At 40.2% G+C, this 27,270-nt stretch overlaps 2 protein-coding genes across 4 annotated transcripts; both read left to right on the forward strand.

The window, feature by feature from the left end:
- TRABD (TraB domain containing) lies at positions 1-27,270 on the forward strand. Of its 3 annotated transcripts, none has more exons than XM_064422186.1 (10): positions 1-93; positions 11,374-11,436; positions 13,583-13,661; positions 16,250-16,416; positions 17,269-17,409; positions 19,771-19,881; positions 21,288-21,427; positions 22,711-22,883; positions 24,258-24,369; positions 26,941-27,270. In XM_064422186.1, the coding sequence occupies exons 2-10, from the start codon at positions 11,413-11,415 to the stop codon at positions 27,113-27,115; spliced, it is 1,122 nt and encodes a 373-aa protein (XP_064278256.1). In that variant the 5' UTR covers positions 1-93; positions 11,374-11,412; the 3' UTR covers positions 27,116-27,270. The 3 variants fall into 3 exon arrangements, with proteins under 3 accessions (XP_064278256.1, XP_064278257.1, XP_064278258.1); XM_064422187.1 differs by lacking the exon at positions 1-93 and adding an exon at positions 161-182; XM_064422188.1 differs by lacking the exons at positions 1-93; positions 11,374-11,436; positions 13,583-13,661 and adding an exon at positions 15,977-16,113.
- LOC135301197 (uncharacterized) lies at positions 2,818-3,868 on the forward strand. Its single transcript, XM_064421535.1, is given in 5 exon segments — positions 2,818-2,907; positions 3,041-3,117; positions 3,119-3,333; positions 3,336-3,509; positions 3,512-3,868. Coding segments are annotated over 5 exon segments (633 nt in total). The 3' UTR covers positions 3,589-3,868.

Consider the following 27,270-nt stretch of genomic DNA (forward strand, 5'->3'; position numbering starts at 1 on the left):
AGCACGTTGTCCGGCTAACGCGCCCCGCGCCCGCTCCGCCCGCAGCGCCCCGGCTAGCGGCGGCTCCGCCGCTGCCATCGCCCAGCACGGCAGGTCAGCGGGGACGGGGGGCGGCCGCGCTGCCGCGTCCCTCCGGGCCGGGGGGCGGCGGGGCCGTGCTGGGGCCGACCGAGGTCGTGGCGGTGCGTGCAAGGGGAAGCGGATGGGGGGTGCCGCGGTTCTCCCGGTGCCCCGCAGGAGGGGAGGGGGCTACGAGCGGCGCGGCCGTGTCCCCTCGCCGCTCCCCCTTGGTATCCACCCGGTCCTGCCCCTCCGGGTGCCGGCCCGGAGGTGCTGCCGGGCAGCGCCCGCTTGGGCAGGGAGGTGGCCGGGGCGCGGCGGCCCTGCTCGCTGCCGTGGCTGGAAGCGCTCCCCGGGCCTGGCGAGAGAGGTGCAGCCGGGGCCGGTGCGGCGCTGCCCCGCCGGTGACCCCGCAGGCGGCGGGGCCGAGGGGCCTCTCGGCGGGGCGGCCTCGCGGCGGCGGGCGAGCCCCGCCTCGCAGCGGGCGGGCTGAGGCGAGCGGCGCCGCTCGCGGGGCAGGCGAGGCCGGGCGGCCGGTGCCCGCCGCCTGCCGGGGGCCCTGCCCTGCCGGCCGGGGAACTGCGGCTGGGCTGGAAACCTGTGGGAAAATGCCTCTCCTGGGGCCGTTTGTAGGGTCCCGGGCCGCGTGTCTTCAGCGCCTTCGTTATGGCTGTTCACTGGTTTGGGGTTCACGGACGTGGCACAACGCTCCCGATCCAGGTGTTTGGTGATAAGAGCGTGGGATTTGTTTGATTTGCGGAAAAGCCGAGACTCACAGTTTTTTTTCTTCTTTTTTTTTTTTTTTTTGGTCTCTTAACAGTTGTGGCTTCTTCTGAATTCACCTGTGAAAACAGTTTAAATTAACCTAGCTCTTGAGCATAACTTGTGTCACAGGCATAGCCTGGGCTTTTCTCTTGAGGAAAATACATGTACTGATGCAGATGTCCACATAACAGAGGTGTTTATTTTTACCAGCTTTCAGGAAGGAAGAGAGTATTTTTCTTTGGTAAAACTTTGGAGAAAGTTGCAACTGGTGAGTTGGAAAAGTGAGAGAACGGGATGGTCTTTTACAGGTTAGATGCTGTTTCGCAAATGTGGTGGTGACAATACTAATTGAAAAAAATACCCAGGGTGTCTGGAACGACACTTCTCCATTTTGTAGAGTTCTGCATCTGTGCAACTACTGTCCATGTACCAATGGAGGTATTTCTTCTTAGAAAGCTAACAGAGTAAAGCAAAAAAAAAAAAAAAATAAAAACCCAAACCAAACAGATTCCAGGGGTGGTTTCTCATCTGTATTTTAGTAGGGGATAGACCTTACACAGTAGGGGAAAAACGTATCCATTTAACTATCCTAAGCTAAATGAATTTATTAACTGAAAAATCTGGGTTGTGGCTGTGGCATTGGTTTGTGCCCTGCTGTCTGTGGCAGTAGACTTTCAAGATTCGGTAACTTGGATTGACTATTGTATTGTAAATTTCAGTTTTAGGTTGCTTATTGTAAATTTCAATCCTCACAGTGTCTGACACTCTGGCACCTTAACTGTAGACTTGGATATTGTGTAGCTGGGTGGTAGAAGAGTTAGATTGATTTTTGAGTATGTTCTTTCTTCCATATGGTAAAAATGATGAAACACTGCTGCTGCTGCCACCACAACTGTGAATGAACCACGTGGTATTGCCGTCTATTTGTGGGAGAGTCATACGAGTGCTTTTTTTAAAAGAATACTTTTTGGAAAGCATCTTCTTTTTCCTTATTTGCTATTCAGAAAAAGTGCAGAGAGATTTGGGGCAGTCTTTGAAAATGTAGAAATGAGAGCAGGCCAGAGATAAGTGTGCTCCAGATTTAATGGGAGTGGTGTGTAACTCTGTCTGTCTGAAGTGATATCACAGCATGTGCTTTGCCAGCCAGTGCCAGTAGGAAAGAAGGATTCTGTAGTTCTCCTTGTCCTGTCAGGAGACAGGACACTGGCTGTCTTTCATAGATGATTTAGTACAAAATCTGACCAATATACTCTTTTGGTGATAGTTGTTACTAGATTAGAAACATTTGCGAATACCTATATGACTTGAATCTGAGATCAGACCTTCAGCTATTGAATGCTTTTTTAAAGGGCCATTCAAATTTCAGGTGGTTTGAACATGTTGGTTAATACTGCAGTTCTGTATTTGAACTTAAAACTTTTGTAGTGAAAACTTTTTTTCCCTTTCTAAAAAAAGGACTGAAGGGAACATAACTTTGCTATTAACCGCAGTTTATAGATTTGTATGAAAACATGCATGCACTCAGTAACAAGTTCTCTTCCTGTACACTTCTTTTTATACTAATCATAATAATAATTTTTAAAAAAGTAGAGGAGCTCTTTTCTACTCCTGCCTCTTTCATTGCCTTTAGTTCACCTGCTTTGCAGTTTTGATTGAAATCACTGAGGGATGCAGGATCTTAGCCTATCCACATGCAAGAATTTAAATGTCCTGATGAGCCTGCATATAAAGCACTGTGCTGGAGCTCCAGGAGTGTGTCTTCCAGTGGGTAAGCCCTTCAGTCTGTCTGCTAAATAACTCTGTCTCTATTGATAGTGCCACGTCCTGCTCTTATGTTGAGAAGTCTGTCTATCTCAGGAAGGGTGTGCACGCTTTTGAGAGAGAGCAGGAGCCTACACCATGGCTGAACAACACTATGACTGCTGGTGAAATTGAAGAAAGTGTCCAGTCACTGCATGCTACATCTGGAGATGCTGCTCTTGCCTTGCTAGGATGCCTATCTTCCGTGTTGTTCTGGTAGCTGTCCTTCAGAAGGACAGCAAGACAGCTGGTTACAGTGTAGCCTGTGAAGAAGGCCTGTGTGTGAGGAACTGGGATCAGGAGTTGCTGTGGGGTTTTCTCATTTCTTGGGAGGGCAGCAGATAGTCATGGAAATAGAGGTGATTTTTTTTGTTGTTGGTATGTATATATATATATATATCAGTATCAGGAATAGTGTGGCCAGCAGGAGCAGGGAGGTCATTCTTCCCCTGTACTCAGCACTGGCGAGGCAGCACCTTGAGTGCTGTGTCCAGTTCTGGCCCCTCAGTTTGGGAAGGATGTTGAGACGCTTGAACATGTCCAGAAGAGGCAATGAGTCTGGTGTCTGGTTCCTCCCAGGGTTTGTATTTTGGGAACACAGAGCCTGTGAGGAACGACTGAGGGAGCTGGGGGTGCTCAACCTGGAGAAAAGGAGACTCAGAGGTGACCTCATCACTCTCTACAACTCCCTGAAAGATCATTGTAGTCAGGTGGGGTTGGTCTCTTCCACCAGGCAGTAACTGACAGAACAAGAGGACACAGTCTCAAGCTGTGTCAAGGGAAATGTAGGTTGGATATTAGGAAAAAGTTTTTCATGGAAAGAGTGATAAAGTACTGGAATGGCCTGCCCAGGGAGGTGGTGGAGTCACCATCCCTGGATGTGTTTGAAAAAGACTGGATGTGGCACTCAGTGCCATGGTTCAGTTGAGATGTTGGACATGGGTTGGACTCGATGATCTTTAAGGTCTCTTCCAACCTAGTCATTCTATGAATTCTGTAAATATTCTGAATGGGTTAGGTGCAGAGTCCTTTACAGGTTAAATGAGTGGTGCAACAGCTGGATGGACTTGGAAGTAGAACGGCTTTCCTGTGAGTGTGTCAATAGTACTGAGTTAGTGTTCTCATGGGGCTTCTGTGACTGCAGGCTGGAATTTGCTACCCTGGAGCTTTGTCTCTGAGGAGTTTTTCTTCAGTTTTCTGCTACAGCAGAGCTGTATTTCTTTACTTGTGGCCAGAAGATGGGCCCATGTCATGTAACTGTTTTCAACTTTGTGTTCACCTAATGATTTTGAAAGAGTACATGACCTTGTTCACAGATAGTGTGTGGAGAGTAGGATGACAGGGACAGGAAGAAGAACTCTACTGATAAGTAATGTGCTTGCAGTTGGGCAAAATTATTTTGTCCTCTGAAATCCCAATTTTACCATCATAAGGATTGCATTTCAAAGTGTTTTTAATAAAGGTGAATGTGTCTGCTGGTACTTTTGAGATGCAGCTTCTGCATATTTCAGCAGCCATTGGCATCACAGAACTTCTTCACTTGTTTCCTTTTCTTGCTGGTTGTAGGTGATGAACAGAGTAGAAATGCAACTTCTTGTAGAACTCCATGCACATGCAGCAGCTGTGCTATTTCCCTTCTGTTCTGCTTGGGAGAGTTTTGCAGAGGATTTTCCAAAACCAGAAGTATCACTTTGTTCATAGCTTTATGTGGCCTGGAGGGAGAGGTGCTGATATCTTACTCTAAGCTGCTGGATACAGGAAAGTCTAATAAAATTATTTTGGTTCTAGATCTTTGCTGAATTCACATAGTTCACATTGAAGTGCCATAGAAAAGTGACTTGAATAGATGTGTATGTTCTAAAAAACTGCCAGTTTCTGAGTGCCTGTCCAGACTTGAGCCACATCACTGCGGTCTTTCTGTCCCATGTCTCTAAATTTAGCAGTATATTTATAACCTCTGCAACCTCTTAAAAGAGTAAAGATTTGGGCTAATGTTTGTTCATAAATCTGCAGTGCAGTGCATTATCATCCTGATTCACCTCATACTTACTCATTTCATCAAGTAGCCCCAGTCATTGTAATTAGCAACAACTTGTAAAACCACAGAGTACATGAGAATGCCTTCTTGTCTGTCACTGATAAATGTGTTTTCAGTGTCCCAGGCCACATCCACATATTCTCATGTTTCAACACCTCCGTTCAAGCAAAATTAATGTAGTTGTCTTTGACTTTTATGTTTTAACTACCAAAGCACGCAAATGGACGTTGTGTGCAGGTACCTGAGTTTAGGCTGCATATGTCTGCACAGTTCATTTTGCAGGAAAACCTCACTGATGCTCAGAGGGTAAAAATGTGCATTTTGAAATTTGTGAACTTCTGAGTCGTGAGAAACCAGAGCCATGCTCTACAACCATCTGTGATTACAAAACCAGTTGCTCAGTTGAGTTTCAAAGGCGTGGGTTTGTGTCAAAGAGATAACATGCAATATGTGGAGTAGGTCACCTTGGTGATAATTTTGAAATACATTCCAATTTCTGACTTTGTAGCTGTTGCATTAATTGGTAGACAGGTCTCCATGGATGCATCCTTCTGAGTATGAACAGGCTATCAACAGAGTAGACACCATTTGGAGCTGATGATTATAAACATTTGTGAGATTTCTGTGCATAAGTATGGGAAAAGCCTCATCAATCTTAAATACTGTGTTTATGTTGCAGAGTATGGTGCTGAGACTTAAGAGGGTATCTGTTATTTTGGTTTTGCCTCCTTAGTAGGTTAAATGTTAAGCATGGAAGGTGCTTTGTTAGGTATTTCAGACAGTAAGTAAAGAGTGCAACAGTTTGTCAGTGGGAGAAAAGTTTGGTCTGTATCTTCTGAAGTACTGATATGCCTCTTCTGTTTACATAAAGTAAGTGACCCTGTTAAACGGTAGCAGTATTCAAATGAGATGTGCTTATGCAGCGCATAATATGAATGTAAAGTGTACAGGCTATACCAGCTAAATCAAATATCCATTGCTAGTGGAACTGCAGGTTTGGAGGATGACAGGAACACAGCACTCTTAATGCACATAGATGCAGGTAAATTTCTATTGCTGCATCTCATGCCAAGCTGATGGAAGCTGTGTTCTGGCCAGGGATACTGGTGTTAGAGGGCTCACACACGAGTCTGTTTGTGACATAGTCTTTTTGTGTGTGCCTGTGGCTTATGTCCAGTTCAGGACAGTTTTGGCTCAGTTGTAGCATCACTTGTGTGAGGTGTGCTATATTCTCACTGGAGGACTCCCACCTTATTGTTCAACAGCTTGCTCTCAAATTCAGTACTCAGCCTATCTCTTGTCCTTCCCACAGCAACTTTAGAGGACCAAGGATGGGTGGTGGTGCCTTGTTACTAGGAGGAAGTGCTGTCCTGTGGGGATCTTAGAAGGACCAATGATTAAAAAGAAAGGAAAATTCAGATTGCAAAATTGAAATGCTTTGAAAGTTCCATGAGCCTTCTAACTACTTGTTTAGCTACCAGAGGTCACATTTGTAGATGTATTTAAGCATTCATATACCTCAGGATTGTACGTACATTCCTGTTTACAAGTAAGTAACTATCTCAGAGGCTACAGGATTAACACTTTGTGATTAACAGTTTGATTAACACAAGACATGTGGGTACCTTCTGCAATTTTAGTGAATACTGTAGCCATCAAAAGCACTAATAGATACATTTAGATTTGCTTGTTGAGGGGATCAAACACAGAAATTTTTGCCTGTTCCTTTCAATAAAAGGTGGAACAAGCTGTAGTTTGGTGACTCCTTTCCTAGTTTCTTTACTAGCTATGCTGGTGTGTGTGCAGCACATGGAAAATACAGAGCAATTATAAGTCTGTGGACAACTTTTATTTCCCTCTTGCAGTGTCAACATGTTGAGGAAACAAAGTGCTGCTTCTGAATTTCTGTATAGCTCAGAAGGAGGACAACATCCAATAAAAATCTTGTTAAAAAGTAGCTGACTATGTTGTTTTATGGGTAGGAGCATGAGAGGTTTTTTGAGAGCTTTTTTATCGATTTAGTTGAATCACTGTCTGAAGGAAGCAAATTTTAGATAAGACATTAAAAGAACAAGTTTAGCCCTACTGCAGGAGAATGCTGTAATGAATTGTCTGTGTGGTGTTTGAATTTTCTCACTGAACGACCTCACTGAAATGAAACAGGAAAGGGCCTTTTTTTCTTTAACTTGCCTTGCTAGAAGCCATGATTTGTGAGTGCACGTACCTCTTGTGTTCTTGAGACTGCAAGCTGAGAGAGTTTCAGATGCCTAAATATGAAGCTGGAACCGAAACACTTTGGTTGACTGAGGCTATCAAGTATGAAAAATAAGTTCACAAGAAGATTTTGTGCAAATTGCTGCTGAAGCTGGTTTATATTAACAAAACTGGAGGGCTGATGTGAAATAGCATTTCTGCCTCTGCTTTGCCAGTGTCTGTGCAGGGTAAGTAAGCATTGCTAGAAGATGTTGAACTTTTCTGTGTGTTCCTTTCTGAACTTGCTATTTTGGGGGAAAGAGAATAATGCCCATGTGCAAGGGAAAAATACAGCCCCTCTTTGGCAGTATTTTTCTCAGTAGCAATGGCTGTCCTGTGTGTGTTGTAGGAACAAGAAGACCTGAGAGGAAATATGTGCCTATCAATAGAGATGAGTAATGGCTAAATTCTAGGTTTGCAGTTTATTTAGTGGTCTTAAAAACTCCTGTTTGGTTGCCTAGGTATTTTAAGAGTTGGCAAAAGGGCTTAATTTTTTCACATATGTATGTATAAACAACAGTTTTTGATGGCCCAGTGAACAGCAGATCCCCTTGGACTAACAAACATGCAATAAGCACAAGAATTCCATCTGCCTGGAAAAAAGGTGTTTGAGGTGGAGATTCAATCATTAATCACCCGTCTTTGTTTCTTCTAGCTCCAGGAATTTTCTTGGTAGTACTTGAATCAGGAGAATGAATCCCTGATTAAGATAGTCTCCTGGCAGATAAGAGAACAGAAATACTTCCTAATCTCTGATCTTTATGAGTGCCTAAAAGCTGCATCTCCCAGTGCATCTGAAAGAAGTGCACTGTCATGTCTGAGATTTTCAGTATATGATGTATCTCACAAGAGGCTCTTACAGGCCTTTGAAGTAGCTGGAGATGGGCAGTTTGATTGGTTACATGTTCATGCCAAATCTCATGGTAAGTAGAACTTGAGGTTATGAGATATTGCAGTAATACATATTATGGAACGCTGTAAATAATTGAACAGGTTTTTTTTTGCCTGTGGCTTTTCAGTTTGGGATTGAATTTCCTTCTGTTCTTGGCAAGTTCTGTGGACTGCCTCTTTTTCACAAGCACCTCATCTAATCTTTAGTGATGTTTCTCCTGGAAGAGCAGTGCTGTGTGTTGCACCTCTAAATGACTGTGAGACTCTTCCCTGCTTGCCAAAATAGTGGAAAATCCACCTATGGGTGAACAAGCACAAACAAATAAGATGCCTTGTTACCTTGTGTCATTTCTTTAGGAAAGTAAACTTTAAAAAAATTAAAACAAAAAAAAAAGCCCAGAACACAGGATGGAAAATGAAACTCCAATAAATTTTGAAAAGCATGTGTCTAAATTGTTCAGATGATGCCAGAATTTTATCTGAATTGGCTCCTTTTCTTGCTATTGGACATGGTGAAAGGAAGTTCATACAGATTTGTGCACTTTGGTTAGTTATCTGTGTAACATCAAGGTACGTTCGGTCTTCACTCAGAGGCTTCAAATTATATTTCAAATATCCTAGCACTCACATACCTTCTGTGAATACACAGAAGTACAAGGATAGTGTCTTTCACATGGATGAGCTAGATCAGCCTGGAGTCCAAGGTATTTGACTAATTCCTAAATACATGGACTTTTGCCAGTGTTTCTGAGGAGGATGCTGCTAGCTGAGTACCCAGCCTTACCTGTACTCTGGTGAGTCTAGAAACAGGTCTTCTGCATGGAAAATTTCAGCTCCAGTGTCACTTGAGCATATCTAAGCACCTGAAAACAAGGGTATAAAATCCTGGATTGGAAGGGATCTTCAAGATCATCTAGTTCCAACCTTCCTGCAGTTGGCAGAAGCACCTGTGACTAGACCAGGTTTCTCCAAGCTCTTGTACTTATTAAACCTCATGGGATTCCCACGGGCCCACTTGTCCTAGAAGAAAATGGTGGCAGACTTTGTGGCTGCGCATTCTCTCATCTGGCCATGGAAGTCTTGTTCCATGGATTCCCTGCAGGGGCTGGAGCTGAAAACTGCAGTGAAACAGTGAGCTGGAAACAGCTCCAGAGGTATAGGTCAGTTAAAAACTGGTGCTAGTTAACTTGAGTAAACGTCAAAGAAGTTCTCTCCCCCACCAGTATCAGACATATAATTTAGCTAGTAGTGAGAACGGGATGACGTTTTCTAAAATGTCACTTGGTGGGAAAAAATACCATGTAGTCCTTCTGTATAGGAGTCTATTTTTAAAATGAAACTTGCACTTCATTAGTTTGAAGAGTAGTCTGTAGATAAGAGACATATTTTCAAATGTCAGCAGACCTTAATCAAGCTTAGAACTTTAGGTTGTATTTATGGCCAGCTGATTCACTGACAGAAAAACACTGTGGTATTTTGCACACAGACCAATTGAGAACCAAGCCTAGAGCTGAGCATCAGAGTATTGGTACACATTGAGTGATGCTGTAGTTGAAGAAGTATTTCCTCAGAGCTGGTTTCAGCATCTCCCTTTCATGCTATTCCTCAGGTTTTGGTGCTGCAGTTCTTCCTGCAGCTGTTTAATCATCTGAACTAAAAATGCTTTGGATGAGTGGGGGAGAAAAAAGTGGTGTTTTTGTAAACTGAGCCTGCTTTTCAGTGTAGTTTACTGCCTAAGTCACCAAGTAGTTAAGCCAGTCTGTCAAAGACAGGACAGTATAAAAAGAGGCACTGAGTTTACTTAACCCTCCAAAAAGGAGAGACTGTCTGGAGTGAGATGTCTGTGGGCTGGTGTGTCCCAGTCAGGTTGCAGGTGTCAAGGCAAGGGTTTCCTTCTGCTGTTCTGCTTTATATCTGTCTGCACTACTCGTAAATTGTGGAAATACCAAAGCAGAAGAGCAGTTCAGCTTCACCTACCATTTCAGCTTACTGTGACATCCAGATTTCCTTGACTTGACTCCTTGGAAGGCAGGAAGGTCCTGGTTTTAAAATTGTGCCTTGTAGCACAGCCACTGGAGTGCTTATGTTGCCTGTGCAGACTTCTTGCATGTTTTTGAATAGTTTGTTTTAATGAACCTCTTGGACTATGTGCAGTGTGTATTTTTTTGTTTTAATGAGGTATTTGCCTCACAGGTCAGGAGTTGTGTCTGTAGCTGTTCCTGCTCAAGAACAGCTTGAGCTGCTGGGATTCAAGGGAATTTTGCTCTAGAGACCATGAAGAAGCCACTCCACTTTTTTCTTGCCCAGCCTGCAGCTGTGATCTCGGGTTTGCTGGCTGACCATGAGCAGTGGACAGTGAGAAGGCACAAATTCCAGAGATCCCTGCAGCATGGTGGGAGATGTGCTAGTGGACAGAATTACACTCACTTGTTTCATACTTTAAAAGAGCAATTGCTCTTTTAAAGAAATGTATTTTAAGCTAGGCTAGAAAGCAAAATGGCATTCTAGAAACCAGAATGCAGAGCGCTGATTCAACTGCAGGAGACTTTTGTATTTGGGGAAGAGGGAGGCTTGCTATTGCCATCACATTTGTGTGCTGAAGTATGCTGTCACCCAAATGACAGCCAACTTTTCTCCAGCCTCATATGACCATAGGGCAGAAGCCAGAGTTGTCTGTCCACTCCTCAGAGCAGGACTGCAAACATACTCTAATGATAAGTTGTTCAGGATTGCTCTCTCTTTATATAATGAAATAAAACACTGATCACATGTACTGTGAAATAGCTCAAATGGGGGTAGCCCAAAATGCTGTAGTAGAGAAGCATCATTTTCTTTGCGTGCTTCAATATTAGTGGGATGGCAGTGAGAATAAGCAGAATGAGCACTAGTCATGCATTCAGTGTAATCACCTCAGAGTACCACCCAAGTCCAATCACAGCATTCTGCCAGCGTCAGGAGAATTTTGGACTTTTGAGATTCCTTCATCCCTGTTGTTAAATAAAACATAAAAACCATTCAGTAAGGGTTTGTCACACAGATAGTAGCTGACTTTCTAACCCTGGCATATTTATAAATATATGTGGTCACATGATGCAGATAAAACAACATGTATGACTATAGTTGAATATTAAAATTGTGACTAGTCTCCTATTCTGTGCAGCAGTAAAGTGGTAGAAATATAGTTGATTCCTAAAATCTGCCTAAAAACTGTCTTGATGTAATTGATAGGAACTAGACAGAACTACTGAATAAGTTGAGCAAGATTTCTGCTGTTGCAGAAACTGTTCTCTGGCTTGAGCCACCTCAAGAACCATACTGAAACAGGCTGGTTTTACCTACCACTGGGGGAGTTGCTGTTGGCTTTTCTGGTTCTCTTAATGGCAGTAGAGTTGAAGAGGTGACATGTGTGCCTCTTCAGTTTGTACTTTTATTACTTCAGCCTTTATTAGAGACTGTAGAGACGCATCTTTTTCTTTTTCTTTTTTTTCCTGGACAGTTCTTGAGCAAATATTCTAGTTTATGACAATAATTTTTAATTCTCTCCCATTTCTTTTTACTTCTTGCAGTTCTTGTGTGGTTGGTGAAAATTAGCCTACACTGCAGGAATGCAAGAGGAGCAACAGCCTGAGGTAGGAAAGATGAAGTTTGTATCTCAGTACAATTGCAGGGAAGGTCAAGACTGAATCAGCCAGGTTCTTCCACTTATTTTTGGGCAAGTTCTGCAAAGTCTTAGGACTGAGAATGCTGGTGTGAGACCCCTTTTAAAATGGGTATAGAGAGCTGAGTGCTATTTTACGTGATACATTTAGGTTCTTTTCAGGTTCTCTTTCCTTCCACTTGCAAAAGCTAAAATAGGTATTTTCTTTTATTCTACTTGCATGTGAGGAATTGCATAAAATTGCCTAACCTATGAGATTAAACCTTTAGGAGGAAAAAGGTTTTGTGAGCAAATGACAGAAATTGATTATATACAAATAATCTCATTGTACATGGCTGAAGTTCCTTGCCATATTAAATTGAGATGCTTTTCTATCCTTTCTGTTCCTTTTTTTCTTCTTTCATATCCATGTATCTCAAAACCGTTTTCCGGTGTAGTAGGTGAAGTTCAGGAAATTTTTATCCTATGAAGTATAAGAACATCAGGTCTTTTGTCCTGTTAATAAAAAGAAAGGACAACAGATTCCTAATGGTGGTGGTTTAGTGCTGTGCTCATTGCAGTGTTGTGATGTTGTGATGACAAAGCCAGCATAAGTGATAGGATTAATTCCATATGTTACAGATGGATAAATTTTTCCAAAATAATGTTGTGACTAGACTTAGCGTATGCAAGCAGTAGTCAAGCCATATGTTGTGATCAAAAGCTGAGCTGGTGTTAAATCAGATCTGTGCATGTAATTGCAATTTGCAGTGTAATTGCAGTTTGCAGTTGTCAATGAACAGACTTCTGCTTTGTAGTGAAAGGATGATGTGTTGCTGTGACTATTTTAAACTTTGCACTGTAAAGCTGTTGTACTGTTTGAGTTTAGTCCATGAAATGTATAATAAATTTTTCCTTGCCTTCAGTGGGGCCACGGTAAGACAATCAGGATTTATTTTCTCAAAATTCCTGTTTGGCATAATGGAATGCAAGAAGAAAATAATTACTCTTATAGAAAGCTCTTAACATTTGGGTTACAATGCTGCTTTGTACAGCTTTGGTTTAAACCTTACCAGGTTAAGTACAAAGTGCATAAACCAATCATTTTAGCTGAAAGGCTGGCATCCATCAGGAGAGGTTGGCTGACTGCTTGCTGACTCATTAATATTGTCTTTCCTTTAGAAAGTACTTAAATGATGATGGGTTCTCATCCCATTTCTGACTTTTTGACTTAATGTTGTTCAGAAATTCCAAATTCTTCCAGTAATCATCCTGATTAAACTTTTAATTAAGGTAGTTGTCTAAAGGTAGTATATAATTTAGCTTTCCCTTACTCCCGAGTCTTTTCTGCACTAATCTGCCTCTCTGGCTTGAATGACATTGTTTGAATGACTGGAATTATTTAAATTCTATGCACGAGTTTTAAAACTTGCTGTTTAATGAAAAATAAGAAAGGGTTTTGTTAGCCAAAGACTGTATCATATATTTCTAGGGATAATATCGAAGAGGCAGTCTTCATGAATCTTTTCAATTGCCTTCTGTTCCTTTCGAGAGCAAAACTCTGCAGATGCCTTGTATCTTTTGATTTCTGATATGTATAAAGTCAACATGCACATGAACTTTCTAAGATTTGATGTGCATATTGTGTAATTGCCTTATTCCAACAAATACATGGCCTGACTCTTCTAGAATGGATGTGCTTAGTCTTGTTAGTACTGATTAACTTTGTCAGACTCCTGACAGACTAATGCTGACTGATAGTTGAGTCAAATGGTATAAAATAATCAGTGCACATTTTAGTTTTCAACACAAAGTGCTGTAGTACTGTAGTAGTGTTAGAGATAAATTTGTTTCTTTTTATCTGGAATCCTATTTATTTTAAAACTCTGTGTCAGGTATAAATATTATCTCTTAAAATAGGCATGAAGTAGTCAGTTTTCAAGATGTTCTTTCTCATACTCAGGCAGCTAGGAAAAATAGTTGTAAAATCACAGATGTTTTGAACCGTGACACTGCTTAAATTATTTACTTGCTTGAATGTTATTGGTAGGTTCAAATTGAGAAAACTCACAAAGGGAAAGATGCATTGAAACGATTCATTATAATTCCCAGCCTCCTTTTGAATTTGTTTCATACAGGCTGCTGCAGATCCAATGTCGTCCTCTGATGCACCAGAAGATGGCCCAAAGGAAACGTCAAGTATATCGCAGAATATCTGTATGTTTCTGGTTGGACTGGGAGGGTGTATCATACTGGAAGGGGTATTTAAATGTCCTTGCCTTTTCTTTACCTAAAAAGGACAGGGCTGTTGGCAAAAAAAGGAGATGCTGACGAAGTCATAGCTGATTTAATCTGTTCTTGATTTGTTTCAAGGCCCAGTTGTGTAAATCAAATTTAGAAAGAGCAATGACATATAGATTGTCAGTTTGCTGATCCCATACTTTTAAAAGTAAATATTTTCAGACTTAGTAGATACACTCAGCTGTTGTTTTAAGCTTAACTATTGCTTTCTAAGGCAGTAATGCATGAGTATATGTTTGTTTTGACAGTCTGGCATGATATGATGGTGATGAGTTGTCCCAAGTGGAAAATTTTGCCCATGCTAGCATGATAATGTTTTGGCAAGCCTGCAGGTTGTGGCAATAGAAGTATTCCAGCCAAAACTGTCTTGTGAAGCCCAGGAAGAGTATCTTTTCTTACCTGTTATTGTACGATCAGATAATGACATTAAGGCTTTTCTTTCTCAAGAGGAAAAAACAAAGGCTTCTTAGGGTTTGCATTATCTATATTGATAAACTGTTATGATATTAATGTATCCAGTGCTCCTTTATAACAACAGGAACATTCCGATTGTGCTTTCTTAGGGCAAATTAGTGCGTAACAGTAACACTGCTGAATAATTCCTAGGGATCTCAGCTTTCATGGGAGCAAACAGAGCATTGACTAAAGCTATGGGAGGTGTATGCAGACTTGAAGCAGATGCATTTTTTATGTTGCTTTTTTCTGCGGATATAGAAGTTAGTTCAATAAAAACCATAGCTGCTCCTGAGAATGTTTTCCTTAATTGTGATCTTAAATTAAAACATTTGGTGCTGTACCACTATCACATTTTTTCTTCACATGAGACATTATTCAGTCCAGTACTGACTATATGTGTGAGGTGAAAGCTTGAGAAATAAATAGAAATTAACACCCTTTAAGGGTTACCAAATATGTAGAAACCATTTTCACAAATGGCTTTAGGCTAGGAAAGTATTTGAGACAGGTATTATACACGCTTCCCCATGTACTATGTTCTCCATTAGGTATCTACTTTTGACCATAGTGGGGGGTGGGATATTTGCTTAGGTGGGTTTTTGTTCATCTGCTATGGCTGCTTTTATAATTATGTGACTGAGTGCTACAAATGCAACAGCCTTACCTCTACTTGCTTTTTCAGTCATGTTTTGCTTACCTCCTCCTCAGCATCACCAGCTGTTTTGGCAGCAACATTGTCCTAGCTCAGACAGTAATGATTGCAGCACACCATGTTCTTTGGCATTGACCATGAAGTAACAGGTTGCTCAAATGCTAAGAAGGATGTTGAAGGGTTGCTTTTGGTTGTTTTGGTTGGGTTTTCTCTTCTGTTTGTTGGTTTTCTTCTAATTTGGTGGGGTTTTTGTTTGGTTGGTTTTGGTTTTTGGTTTTGTTTTTTTTTTTTTTACATAAAGTCTTAGAAGGTTAGTATTTGTGGGACACAGCTGGGGCCAGAGCCACACAGTTAAACCAGATTCATAAAATGAATGTGTGGTAGGAGGCTGTAATTTATCTGCATCTTTGACATCCTGCCTACAAACTGTTCACTAATCTTCTTTTTTTGTTCCCCTGGGCTTATGATCCTATTCCAGGCTTGTGGAGACCACTTGAGACCTCTGCTAACTTGTGCAGCAGCTTGCCAGAGAAAGAGAGTTGGTTGGAAACAAAACTCTGCTTTCCTGCTTGATACTTTTTTTTCCTAAGATGCCATTAGAGCTTTAAGATGACTCATTCAAAGCAACTTTAATTTCCCATTGATGTAGAGTTAAAGCTTCTCTGCCTCAGTGGATGAGACTACCTGGCAATGAGCATCTGTGACAGAGCTAATAGTTCCTCCTGTTTTCCATACAGCAAGCTTGACATAGAGGAGCTAAACTCACTTTGTACCATTTTGATCTTAAATAGTTGTTGAGTCTAGGGAAGAATGATAGGATTCCTGATCTAAATACCTCTTGAGGTTTAGTTTTCCTTTGTGTACTGATCCCTGGTGTGTTAATCACAGAAAAGGCTACGGTTGGTACTGTAGGTATCCTATATGTGCCAATATGTGGAGGTGACTTTGCCATCATATTCACACCAGTGTCCATGTGTTGCTATCGTTTATGTAGATAAGAATCCCAAAATTGAACACTTTGGGTTTAAAATTTAAAAAATGCTTTTTTTTTCTTTTTCTCTAATTTAGTGCATACTTTTTCTAAGTATTCTTTGCTTCTCTGTCCACCTCACCTGCCACACAGCTTCTCTCTTTCCCTTACTGAACTGCGTGGACAACCTGTCCCAGTGTCCACAGGGTAGGAAACCTGGACTGAGACCCATGCTTGGAGGCAGCCTCTCCAGTGATGGCACTCTCAATGATGTAGCTTCAGAATTGAATGTAAGATTACAGTGGTAAATCAATGGCCTTTTAGCTCTGCTCTGCTGTTTAGTGGCGACATTTTTATTTTCTGTCTTACTTACCTGCACTTTATATCATGTGTGCTTTTCTCTTCTGTTTTTCTTTACATTTATAGCTGATGCAGATGCATTTAAAATTCTCCTGGAGATGAAGCTGAAGAAGAGGCAGAAAAGGCCTGCTTTACCAAGCACTGTGACTGAGCTTGATACTGAGGATGGTTCTAAAGTATATGTGGTTGGAACAGCCCACTTCAGTGACAGCAGCAAGAAGGATGTAGTAAAGGTAAATACTCAGTGTGAGCCCTTCAGCAGCATCTTTACAATGTTTCAACTTTGCACTAAGTAGAATGAAGTCCAGCTCTCTGACTTGGTTTTGTGCTGTAATCTTCAGGCTGTTTTTTCTAACTGGCTGTTGGGGCTAACAGCACTATGGGATGAGAAGCAGACATGGTATAGGAATAATTTTTGATACAATACATTGGTCTCCCAGCTCAAATATTTTTATTTGCCCTTCAAATGAAAAAGGCAGATACAGCCTCAGTGTAGAAAGTAGAAATCTCACTAAGTGAAGCTTACATTGCCTGGATGTTATTTGGCTCTAAAACCATGCTGCATAAAACTTGGATTCCATTCTCAAGCTGCAAATAGGGCTGAAGCCCTAGTGCAAGTAGGAGCTATTTAATATTGCACCTCCTGCAAACTCTGCAGTTTAGACTGCCTTTATTCAGGAGGTAGGAATCTTGTAAGAACCAGGGTTGCAGGGTTGACAATTTTGGCACAAAGTGTATTCTAACTCAGATGGCAAAATACCACAGAGAACAGTCAAATTAATTTTGTGAATGTGAAAAGTTTAATGTGAATGTTTCTTTCCTGCTCCCCTCCCCAGCACAGTATGTTCACCATTATCCTGTCCCAAAGCATTTAGTAGCTAAGACATTTTGCTGTCACCTTCCTTAATATTTTTGTCAATGCATAGTTATTTGGAGAGGTCTTACTTACTATTGTACTGTTTTTTTAATTGAAAATTATTATTGGAATGTGATCTTAAGGTCCTTTTTCTCTTTAAAATATTTATATTGGATGCATTTCTGTTTATTCGTTTCTAAAGCAGTATAAATAAATTCATCTTTTTCAGACAATACAAGAAGTACAGCCTGATGTAGTTGTGGTGGAACTGTGCCAGTACAGAGTTTCTATGTTAAAGATGGATGAAAAGACGTTACTAAAAGAAGCCAAAGAAATAAATCTGGAAAAACTTCAACAAGCTATAAAACAGGTATGATTCCTACAGTGAGAATTAATGGTTTGTGTTAAGAACGATTTATCAAATTGCAATCAAAACCAGTGTTCCCACCAGCTGGGAACCTAATACTGTTGATGTAGGTACGAGTAATATTACAGTGGCAAAGCTAGGTAGCATTGAGGACTTTCTTTTCACGATTGGTTGGGCAGATTGTTCACCTTGACAGGAATCCTCCTGCATTTAACAGCTGCTCCATTTGCAGGACACAAGTCTAACTTTGCAATTGTAATGCTCTGCTAATATATTTAAATATTATTATTCCTACAATCTGCATCTGTATCACAGCTATTAAAGAGCACTTAATTTTGGTGTTTTCTCTTTAGTTGCATTCCTTCTTCAACCTAGTGTGTTGCTCTTTAATTCTTACCTATCCACTTGTCTTTAGAGTAGTTTCTAATTGACAATAGGCCCTGAAGGGGGATTCTGAAAAACTTGGGCTAAAAAGTGTGGGATTCTCTTCAAATTAGAACTGCTCTGGCAGTTTGATGTGGACATGTCTGGATGTGTGTGCAAAAAAAAAATCCTGTATTTTTTCAGTTCCACTTAGCTAGCTTGCATTTGAGTGATTTTAAGCTAGACACAGTGCAACAACACAAAGTTGACTTAAAAATGGCAGGACACTTGATTAGAATGGCAGTGCTTGGTCAATAGTAAAGAATCTCAGTGACCAGTTGGATGAAGAAGTTTGTAGATTGTTATTTTGATTGTGTGGTAACTGTATATTGGAATTGCTTTATTGATGTAATTGGGGGATTTCCGGGATTTACCCTCCCCCCAGAGGAACAGAATCTGCATGCATGCAGAAGCACCTGCAGTGGCTCGGGGCTATGCAGTGTGTGTGCTCACACACAGGGTCTCAGAGCTTTCTGACTCGCTGAGGCAGGCAATAATGCCTTTCCTGTTTTCTTTATGCCCTATCAAAGGAAAAGACACTGCAAAACACTTGCATGTTGCATGAATTGCTGCATCTATCTATCTTAGGTAAAATGGATTATTCTGATGCACTGAGCCAAAATGCATGTTCACAACAACTGGAACAGAATAGGTGGGGGTCTTCTGACCTTGTGAACAGGCACAAAAACTTTTTTTCTTTATATCAAAGCTAAATGCAAGTTTATGTTAAGAGGAAAAAGACAATGAGAACAAAATAGCAGATTTTTTTTTCCCTCTGTGATGTAAAGTCACATTGGCAGCTTTGCAGTTACCACTTCCTGCCAGGGCTTGAAGTGATCTTGCATGCAGACAGTAGAAAACACAGACTCTATTGGCTCCAAAGCCAGAAAATACTGCAAGGATCCTTCCCATTCTTACAGCTCAGTATTAGTCTCCTTTACTTTATTTGCAGGAATAATGCAAATAATAAAATTTGAACATCGGGCCTTTTAAAAAACATATTTCTCTATGTTCTCAACCAAAAAATTCCCCAATCTTTCCCCTCTAAATCACTAACAGTATGGATTATACAGGGAGAACCAGGAAGAACAGTCCAACTGTCCCATGCCAAATTATAGTGTTTGTTTTTCTCTGATAAAAATCAGACCAGTATGTAAGTTGCTCAGTTATGCCTTGGTTGCCTCCTTTCATCGAAATGAGACAGGCCCAAAAGCTACATTGAAAGTCAAAGCTGCTTTCAACTTTCATCCTTAAATTTGGAAATGAGGAAAAAAGCCCAAATGGTGTCTTTTTATAATCACTTACATTAAATATTAAGCACTAAAATTGGATTTCATTGCTCTTAATTGAAGCTGAAAATTGAGCAGAACGTTAACATGAAACATACATATTTGCAATGGATCACTGGCATCCACAGCTTATCAAGTAACTGCTGCAGGTTAAAACCAGACTTCCTTTAGCTCCTCAGTGAATTTCAAAACCCTTAACAACTGGTGCAGACTGGCTCAAATGTGGATAAGCTGGAGATGTGCAGTTGCAGTTGGCTTAAACCAAACTGATAAGACAGGTTTTTTCTTACCTTCTCCCTGGCTTCCTGCTTCTGCCATCCCTTCTGTGTCCATACCACAGAACTGTTTAACCTTTAAGTTATTCAGACACTTGGTTCAAGCACACGGAGTAAATATACACTGACATAATTCTGGTTATCTGTCTTTATTTTCTTAACCTGTTTTACATTTTTGTTGAAGGGCAGAATACTTTGGCTACACAGTGAGGTAAACTGATAAAAACTGACATATGGGCTGTATTGTTCAGTGAATTGGCTCCAAAATGTAGCTTCAGTGTTGTTTCTTCATTAAAATAATTAATGATTTTTTCATTTCTGTGAACAGTGCATTCTTAGGCCTGTTTTTTTACATGTTTTTCTCCCTCTTCTGCCAGAACGGAGTCATGTCTGGATTGATGCAAATGCTGCTTCTGAAGGTTTCTGCTCACATCACAGAACAGCTGGGAATGGCCCCAGGAGGAGAATTCAGGGAGGCTTTCAAAGAGGTGCGAACTTGAAATGGCTTTTCTGAGGTCAGATTACTACTGGCCTTTTTTTTTCCAGAGTTGAACTCAGTAAAACCGTTTTGCTGTTGCCTAGAAAAGAGCACTCTGACCATACCTCTGCTGAAGCCAATGAAGTAGTAAAAATCATTTTAGACTTCAAGCTGTACCTTAAGGGACAAAGATTTGAAGACATAAGTGGTAGGAAAACAATTCAAAAAAGGCTTCAGATAAGGCTTTTTCCTGATGATATTTCTGAAGACATTTGTTTTCATTAATAATTTCTTTTCTTTTAAATAACTATTTTTGAATTCTCAATATTGATCTTGGTTTCGCTGTTGGTGGTGTCAGGATTTCAGGCCATGAAAACCAGCTCTAAAGGATTAATGAGATCTGACACATTCCATTCATCTACAAAGATTGGGGAAGTGAAATATCTGACTGATCTGTTAGTCCTATGTGGTCTTTTAATGTCACCTTTTGTACTACTGCCAGCAGTGGTACTGGAATTAAATAGTAGCTGTGTTTTACACTACTCTTTTTTTTTTTTGTCTGGGAATACTCGGACACTATTTTCTGTATCTGCATCCATCTTGCAGAATGTATCTTGCTATTTTTATGTAAATGATGTACTAGTAAGGAAATCTGAGAGACATTGCTGATAAATAATCTGGAATCATTCAGTCTATTTCTCCTTAATAAAAAGAAAACTTCTTCAAGGTTTATTTTCTTGAGCATTCTAGACCAGAATAAAACATTTTAAGTGTTTCCCATTTTAAGTGGGAAAGAAAAAAAATAGCTCTGTCCTATTCTAAAGGATTGCTGAAAATTTTTAAACAGCTATCCATAGAAAAGAATTTTCTAGAAATTCTGTACTGTGCTAAAATGTGTCAGTGTGAGCTATAGCCAAGTCTGACATTATCATGTGGTATCTGGCATCAGTTATTGTCTCATAAGCTCTTTCTTTAATATCTTTTACAACGACCAGCTGTAAGGTTGATGATCCTGACAAATCCTAGGTGAAAGCAAAACGATGACACCAATGATGGTTCACCTCAGACTTTATTCAGGCCCAGATAGATATTGAGCCCCACTGTCACCTTATGTAGTAATAATCAGAAGCTTTGTCTTCAGTACAAGTAACCTCAAGGGTGTGGCATTACAATTTCATGGTTTTTACTGTAATACCTACTGCATTGTGTAGTGGATTTATTCCTTTATGAAGTAATGTAGTAGTATTTTGTAAATTTTACGTATTTCAAAGCCAAAATATTTTTTTATGTTGAAGTAGGAAATACCTTGCTTTAAAGATACCTTGTATAACACAGTAAATTCTTAACATTCATTAATAAGACTGTGCTGTGCTGCAGTGTGAAATGTTGACTAGTTATTTGTATCTTCCCTTTCAGGCCAGTAAAGTACCTTTCTGTAAATTCCACCTTGGTGACCGGCCCATCCCTGTTACATTTAAGAGAGCAATTGCTGCACTTTCCTTCTGGCAAAAAGTCAAGCTTGCTTGGGGCCTTTGCTTCTTATCTGACCCCATCAGGTATGAATAAGCATCCCATATGTTTTATGTTTGGGGTGGATTATTCAATTCTTCAGTTTGACTTTAGCATGAGGGTAGTACCCGGACTGATGCAATGAAATTTGAAGTTAGTGAGAAGGATGAATATACAAGCTATCCTGCAATAATGTGTATTCTTTAAGTGAAAGCTTTCTTTCTGATCTTGTCTGGTCTTCCTTTGTCTTTCAATGCATTACTTCCAGGTGAAGTGTAAGATGAGATGCTGAAGAATTCCTAGTATACTTAAAAAATTTCTTTAAACTATTGTTTTATTATTTTTATGCAGAAAATGAAATCTTTCCCACTACTGTGTGTGGATATTGTAAATAAGAGAGAGTAAAGGTCTCAGTACAATAATTTGTATATTCATTAGAGTTCCACATCCAGCCATCAACATGAGGTTCCTTGAAAAATGAAGTAATAATTCAACATCAAAATTGTCAGTCTGTTGATGTTTCTGGGTCTGTTGAAAGCTAGCATTTCTCCTTTAGCTTGCCCTGTTGACATTTGTAGTGTTCTTTTCATCTTGGAAACTAAAGGAAGTCTGTTTGATGTCATTCTTTGATAGACAGTGATGCCAAACCAGATAATTTCATTGCCACAAGCTATGACCCACAGCTAGGGGTGCTAACAGAAGGGTTTATAGCACCTCTGAAAGAATAAAAGCTCATTACATTTACTCCTCCAGTTCTTATTTTGCATTTCCTGCCCATTTGCTATTTTTCTCTTCTGTGAATTGGTTTATAACTTTGATGTCCCTGCTAAAGACCTGTGATTGACACTAGGAACCTGCAGATCTTTCTCCATGTCCTCAGAGTGTGCATTACAGTGTGCCTTTTTTGTTCCTTAAGTAGAGTCTCTGTTCAGTGATCAGATCTGCTTCCTCAGAAGAGCTGTGTGTAGGCTCTTCTAAGCTTATTAACACACACTGAAAGTGGGGCACCATGGCAACTCCTCCCTTTGAAGCCCTAGTGGTTTTGCTGACTTGAGTTGTCAGCTTTTAAAGTGGGAAAGGAGAAAATCCAGTTGAACTGGCTAAAGGCAAGTGACCTCTTTTCTTTCCCTTTCCTTCACTGCAGAGGCATTGTTAGGTATCAAGTTCTACAGGTTTATGGAGATTATTTTCCTTCTGGAGAGGAGAACTCTGGGGGAAGGGAACTGTAGACTGTGCTTAGGTGTAATGCCCAATTGTTTTTATTCATTAGTTGTTCTGTGTTGACCTTTAAAAGCGTAACAGATACTGAGAAAACTTACCTTTCTTTCAGTAAAGATGATGTGGAGAAATGCAAACAGAAGGATTTACTGGAACAGATGATGGCAGAAATGATTGGAGAATTCCCTGATCTTCACAGAACGATTGTCTCCGAACGAGATATTTACTTGACCTACATGTTGAAGCAGGCAGCAAAGCAGATAGAACTACCTCGAGCTTCAGAAAGTAATTATTTTAAAGCAGAGATTATAACCAGCAAGGTGTTCTGTGTGTAGTGGTCCACAGTTCAGTTCTCAGGAAATCTGGGATGTTCAGTTCATGAATACCACATGTCACATAAGAGACAATGCTTAAAAAAAATTAAACAGGGGTATTACTCTACTGTTGAAACCACCTAGACCAGTAGACTCTAAATTATGTTTCCTTTCTCATTGTGCTGTTTAAAACTGGTAAGTACTAATTAGCCAGACAACTATTTCAAAAGGCAGGGATCTGGTATGACAGCACAGTATGGGACACTTGTCTATCTCGCTTGTCCCGTTATCTCACCAAATTCATGGTTGTCACTGGCTGCTGAGGGATTCATGTCTTCCTAAGTTAATTATGTTACCTCTTAATTAATAGCTTAAGAAGATAGTGTTTGTCATCACTTTAGTGCAGAACTGTTGTAGTTGCAGTTGTGCTTTAGAGCAACTCTAGAATAGACTGAAAAAAGAAAATGTAGAAAAACCATTTTGGTAAATATGTATAATAGTTCTAGTGTTTTCAATACAGTTTTGTTCCATTTTGAAGTGGACTGCTTTTCACATGTTTACTTTTTTTCTGGAAAAATCAAGGGGGAATATTTAAAGAAAAACAGTGGAACTTGTATTTTTTATTTATGCATTATGTAGAACTTTCCCCATAGGAAAGCAGCCTGATCATTATTCCTTAGAAAGTTTGTGGCATGGTGCTATATTTTTCATTGGGAAAAGCTTCCAGAAGCTACATTTTGGGTGTTGTGAAATATAGATGGTAGATGGGAGGTGAGGGTGAGAGCTGCCATATGTTGTATTGGTTTGATGGTTGCTGGCCTGGATTTGCTCTTGCTGAGGCCAGGTCTCTAACAGAGAGCTTCAGAGGAACAGGTGTGGTCTCAAGTGTTCTCAGATTGTGAGCCCAAATCTTGTTACACTTTATGTGCCAGGTGCCATTGTCTAAAGTAGCATAGAAGGTTCTCTGTTCAGGAGAGAGCAAAGACCAAAGGTGTTCCTCATAAGTAGCACAGAAGCATAACCTACACAGAGAAGGAAAGAAGTTAATTTAGCATGCATCTGCTGAGCCTGTCACCCTGAGGCTGAAGTATGAGCACTGCCCAGGTCTATTTATTAAATAAATGATTCCTGAAAATCCAGAAACCATGCTGACTTTTTCAGATTTCCAATGAAAGAGGCAGTAGGTGAGATCAGTATGCAACAACAGGGTTTCAGTATGGGGTAGTAAAAGCCCTCATATCTTGGAAAAATTAATTTTGTAGTCTTACACATTGGCTACTTATTTATAGCTTGAAATTAGTTCTTTTATAGATATGTTCCTTTCTCTTCATCTTTCTTTTCTCAGGTGAACCTAGAAAATATATCCCAGCTGTTGTAGTTGGTGTTGTTGGCATGGGTCACGTACCTGGGATTGAAAAGAACTGGAATTCTGACTTAAAGATCCAGGAAATAATGAGGTAAGAGTTGTGCTTTCCTACATGTTGACTTAACAGCTTCCTTTGCTAAAAACCAGCAGTTTCTTTGGAGTTTTTTTGGTTGATTGTCACAGCTTGAAGAAGCATCTCTACTGTCATCCCTGCCCTGTCAGCTTGCCGACTTGCTGTGCAGTGCTTGCAGATTGTGCTGACAGCAAAGAAAAAGAAAATATCAAAGAAAAAAATAGTTGAATATGGAGGGAAGTAGAGATGAGACTATGCCCTTTTTTGGAAAGAAAATTAATTGGTCCTCATTTAAGTCTTCAAAATGAAAATTCAAATGAGGGCTGTTGAAGATGGTGAAAACAGAACAAGGCTTTTAGTCTAACTTAGGTAAATATAAATCATTGTATTTAAAGCTTTTGTTTTGTCAGGACACTGCTGGCTCTGGCACACTTACTGTCACAGTTGCTCATACCCCATTTTAAGTGGGTATCTAAGTAGTCACTTATTTTAATGTGTATGCCTAACTAATTATGAGCTGTTTTAAGCCATGTATCTGGTGAACTCTTGCTTCCAAGTACCTATTAAAGTAGATGTATATACTTTGTAAAAGACAGAATTGAAGAACCAAAGCATTCAGACTATGTGTATCCCATAAAGCCACAAAGGTCAAGACTTCAGAAATACAGGAGAGATTATAATACAACCTAGTAGTATTGGTATGTGGTGCTTTAGGATTATGGAGTCTTTCAGATACTCATACGTTCCTTATCACATCTGATTATTGTGTTTATGTAACCACCTCACCTACCTCTTCAGAGGATATGAAAACCAGAAAAGACTGACATCCACATAAATGTTATATTTGGACATCTAAAATATGATTTAGAGAGACTTTTGTTGTCTGGATTCAAGAATGCAAAGTATAGAAGCTCTGCCTAGCTGTTTATAACTATCTTTCAAGGCTAAGCATCACTGGAGTCACAAACTAGATGTCCATTTTCCTCTGCACCCTCACAAATAACCTGTGTAGTTGTGTGGTGGCTGTTGATTGCATCATTGACAACACAGAACTGAATAGCCCAAAGACCAAGTGTATGTCTTCAAGCCTGCATAGAAGGCCTTTCTCATCAAAGTTTGGGCTCTGACTTGATTGTCTTTACCATGCCAGTGCCATAACTGAGCAGAAGAGTTGCCAGTATCTTTCACAAGACATTAATATTGCATTAACTTGATTTTCTGAAATAATATAAGCAAATGACATTCATAAGAGTGCTATATTTGCAACTTATTTTTCTTTAAACTTTTTTTCCCTTCCTGCTGTTACACTGCAGTTGCAGAGCAGAGTTAGGGCTTTCTTTTGTGTGTTTAGTGTTCATCACTGCTCTAAGGTGGCAAGTTTTTAAGACTTTCACAGGTATTTAGTTAAATTTTAGAAGTTGGAATGTGAACTTGAAAATTTTCTGGATAAAAACATACATATATTTCTAATTTTTAAGTTCATGCATTGAACCTGACTCCAAGCAGACCTTACTGTCTGCCACAGAATATTTTGAGCTGGAAGGGATGTACAAGGATCATCAAGTCCAACTCCTAAGGGAATGGCGCATACAGGGATTGAACCCATGGCCTGGGCATTATTACCACTGTGCTCTGATCAGCTGTTATTGTGTTTTTCAAATTGTGGTGAGGTATTAGAATTGAGAAAGAATAGCTGGAGAAAGGTAGAAGAACATGTAAAGAGATGCCTTTACACCATTCTTGGATCAATACATACACTTTTTTCAAACTCTCCTGTATATTGCTGTAATGTGCAAAGTCTTACCTGTGATAACTTTTCTCTAGTTTGAGCACATGGATCTAAACTCAGTCTAGTTGTATCCTAATCTCAGCCCATTTAACCTGGTTTGAGAGTACCCAGTGTTTTTGTACTATTGTAACTGATTACTTCTGAGTACATTAGAAACTTTTTTTGGATATAAATAAGTGATAACTTGAAGCTCCTTTGAAACAATATATGGAAACCTCCGGGTTGCCTGTGAGAGGATCATGAGTTGCCGTGGGTGCAGAGCCTGTTAGTGAGGGTGCAGGGCTGCACGTGCACGTGACTGTGCTCTCAAAGTGAACTTTACTGGGAAGGTAATATTTACTGTTTGCTTCATATGCCCACAGTGAGACTGGTTGAATGCTGGGGGCTAGACCTGGTGCCCCTGTTGTCCTCTGCCCTCCTGGTTCAGGTGGCCAGTGCAGAGACTTCCAAGCAGCTCTGTGAAAATCTCAATATTCTCTTGTAGTATTTTTCAAAAAGTCTGAATATTGACTTAGTTATTTTGGCAGGGTGATGGACAAGTGAAGGTTCCTAACCATTAAGAGCAGCATTTGTAGAAAGGGCTTGCTTAGTGTTTATTAATTTTTATTGTCATTTAATTGTATGTAGGGCTTGAACATGAAAGACTACATTGTTCATTCATAATGCATCTGTTACCTGAAAATTTCCTGCTCTATGGGGAGGAAGGGGAGAAAAGATCCCTTTTTTTTTTTTTTAATTGGAGAATGCCTACTGTTTCCAGCTATGCAAATATTAATATTTTTTTCTATTTTTTGTTTCAGTGTGCCTCCTCCATCAGCTTCAAGTAAGATTTTCAAATTTGTTTTAAAAGCAACAGTTTTTGGACTGCTGGGATACAGCTGCTACCGAATAGGGCACAGGACAGTTCAGTTTGTTCTCTCAATGCCAGCAACACAGAGCTATCTTCAGAGGCTGACAGAGGTGCCTCAGCAGTGAACAACGAGTAGAGGCTCTGTGTGAAGAAGGTGGCTGAGGAACGGGTGATGGAGGCAACGCATGAACTGGACTGAAGGATGAGGATTCTAGTCAGAGCTGATTGATGCTGAGCAACACTCAATCACTATATAATAAAAGATTTGATACTAAAGTTA

This window comes from Passer domesticus, chromosome 5 (genome assembly GCF_036417665.1).
Source record: "Passer domesticus isolate bPasDom1 chromosome 5, bPasDom1.hap1, whole genome shotgun sequence".
Lineage (NCBI taxonomy): Eukaryota > Metazoa > Chordata > Aves > Passeriformes > Passeridae > Passer > Passer domesticus.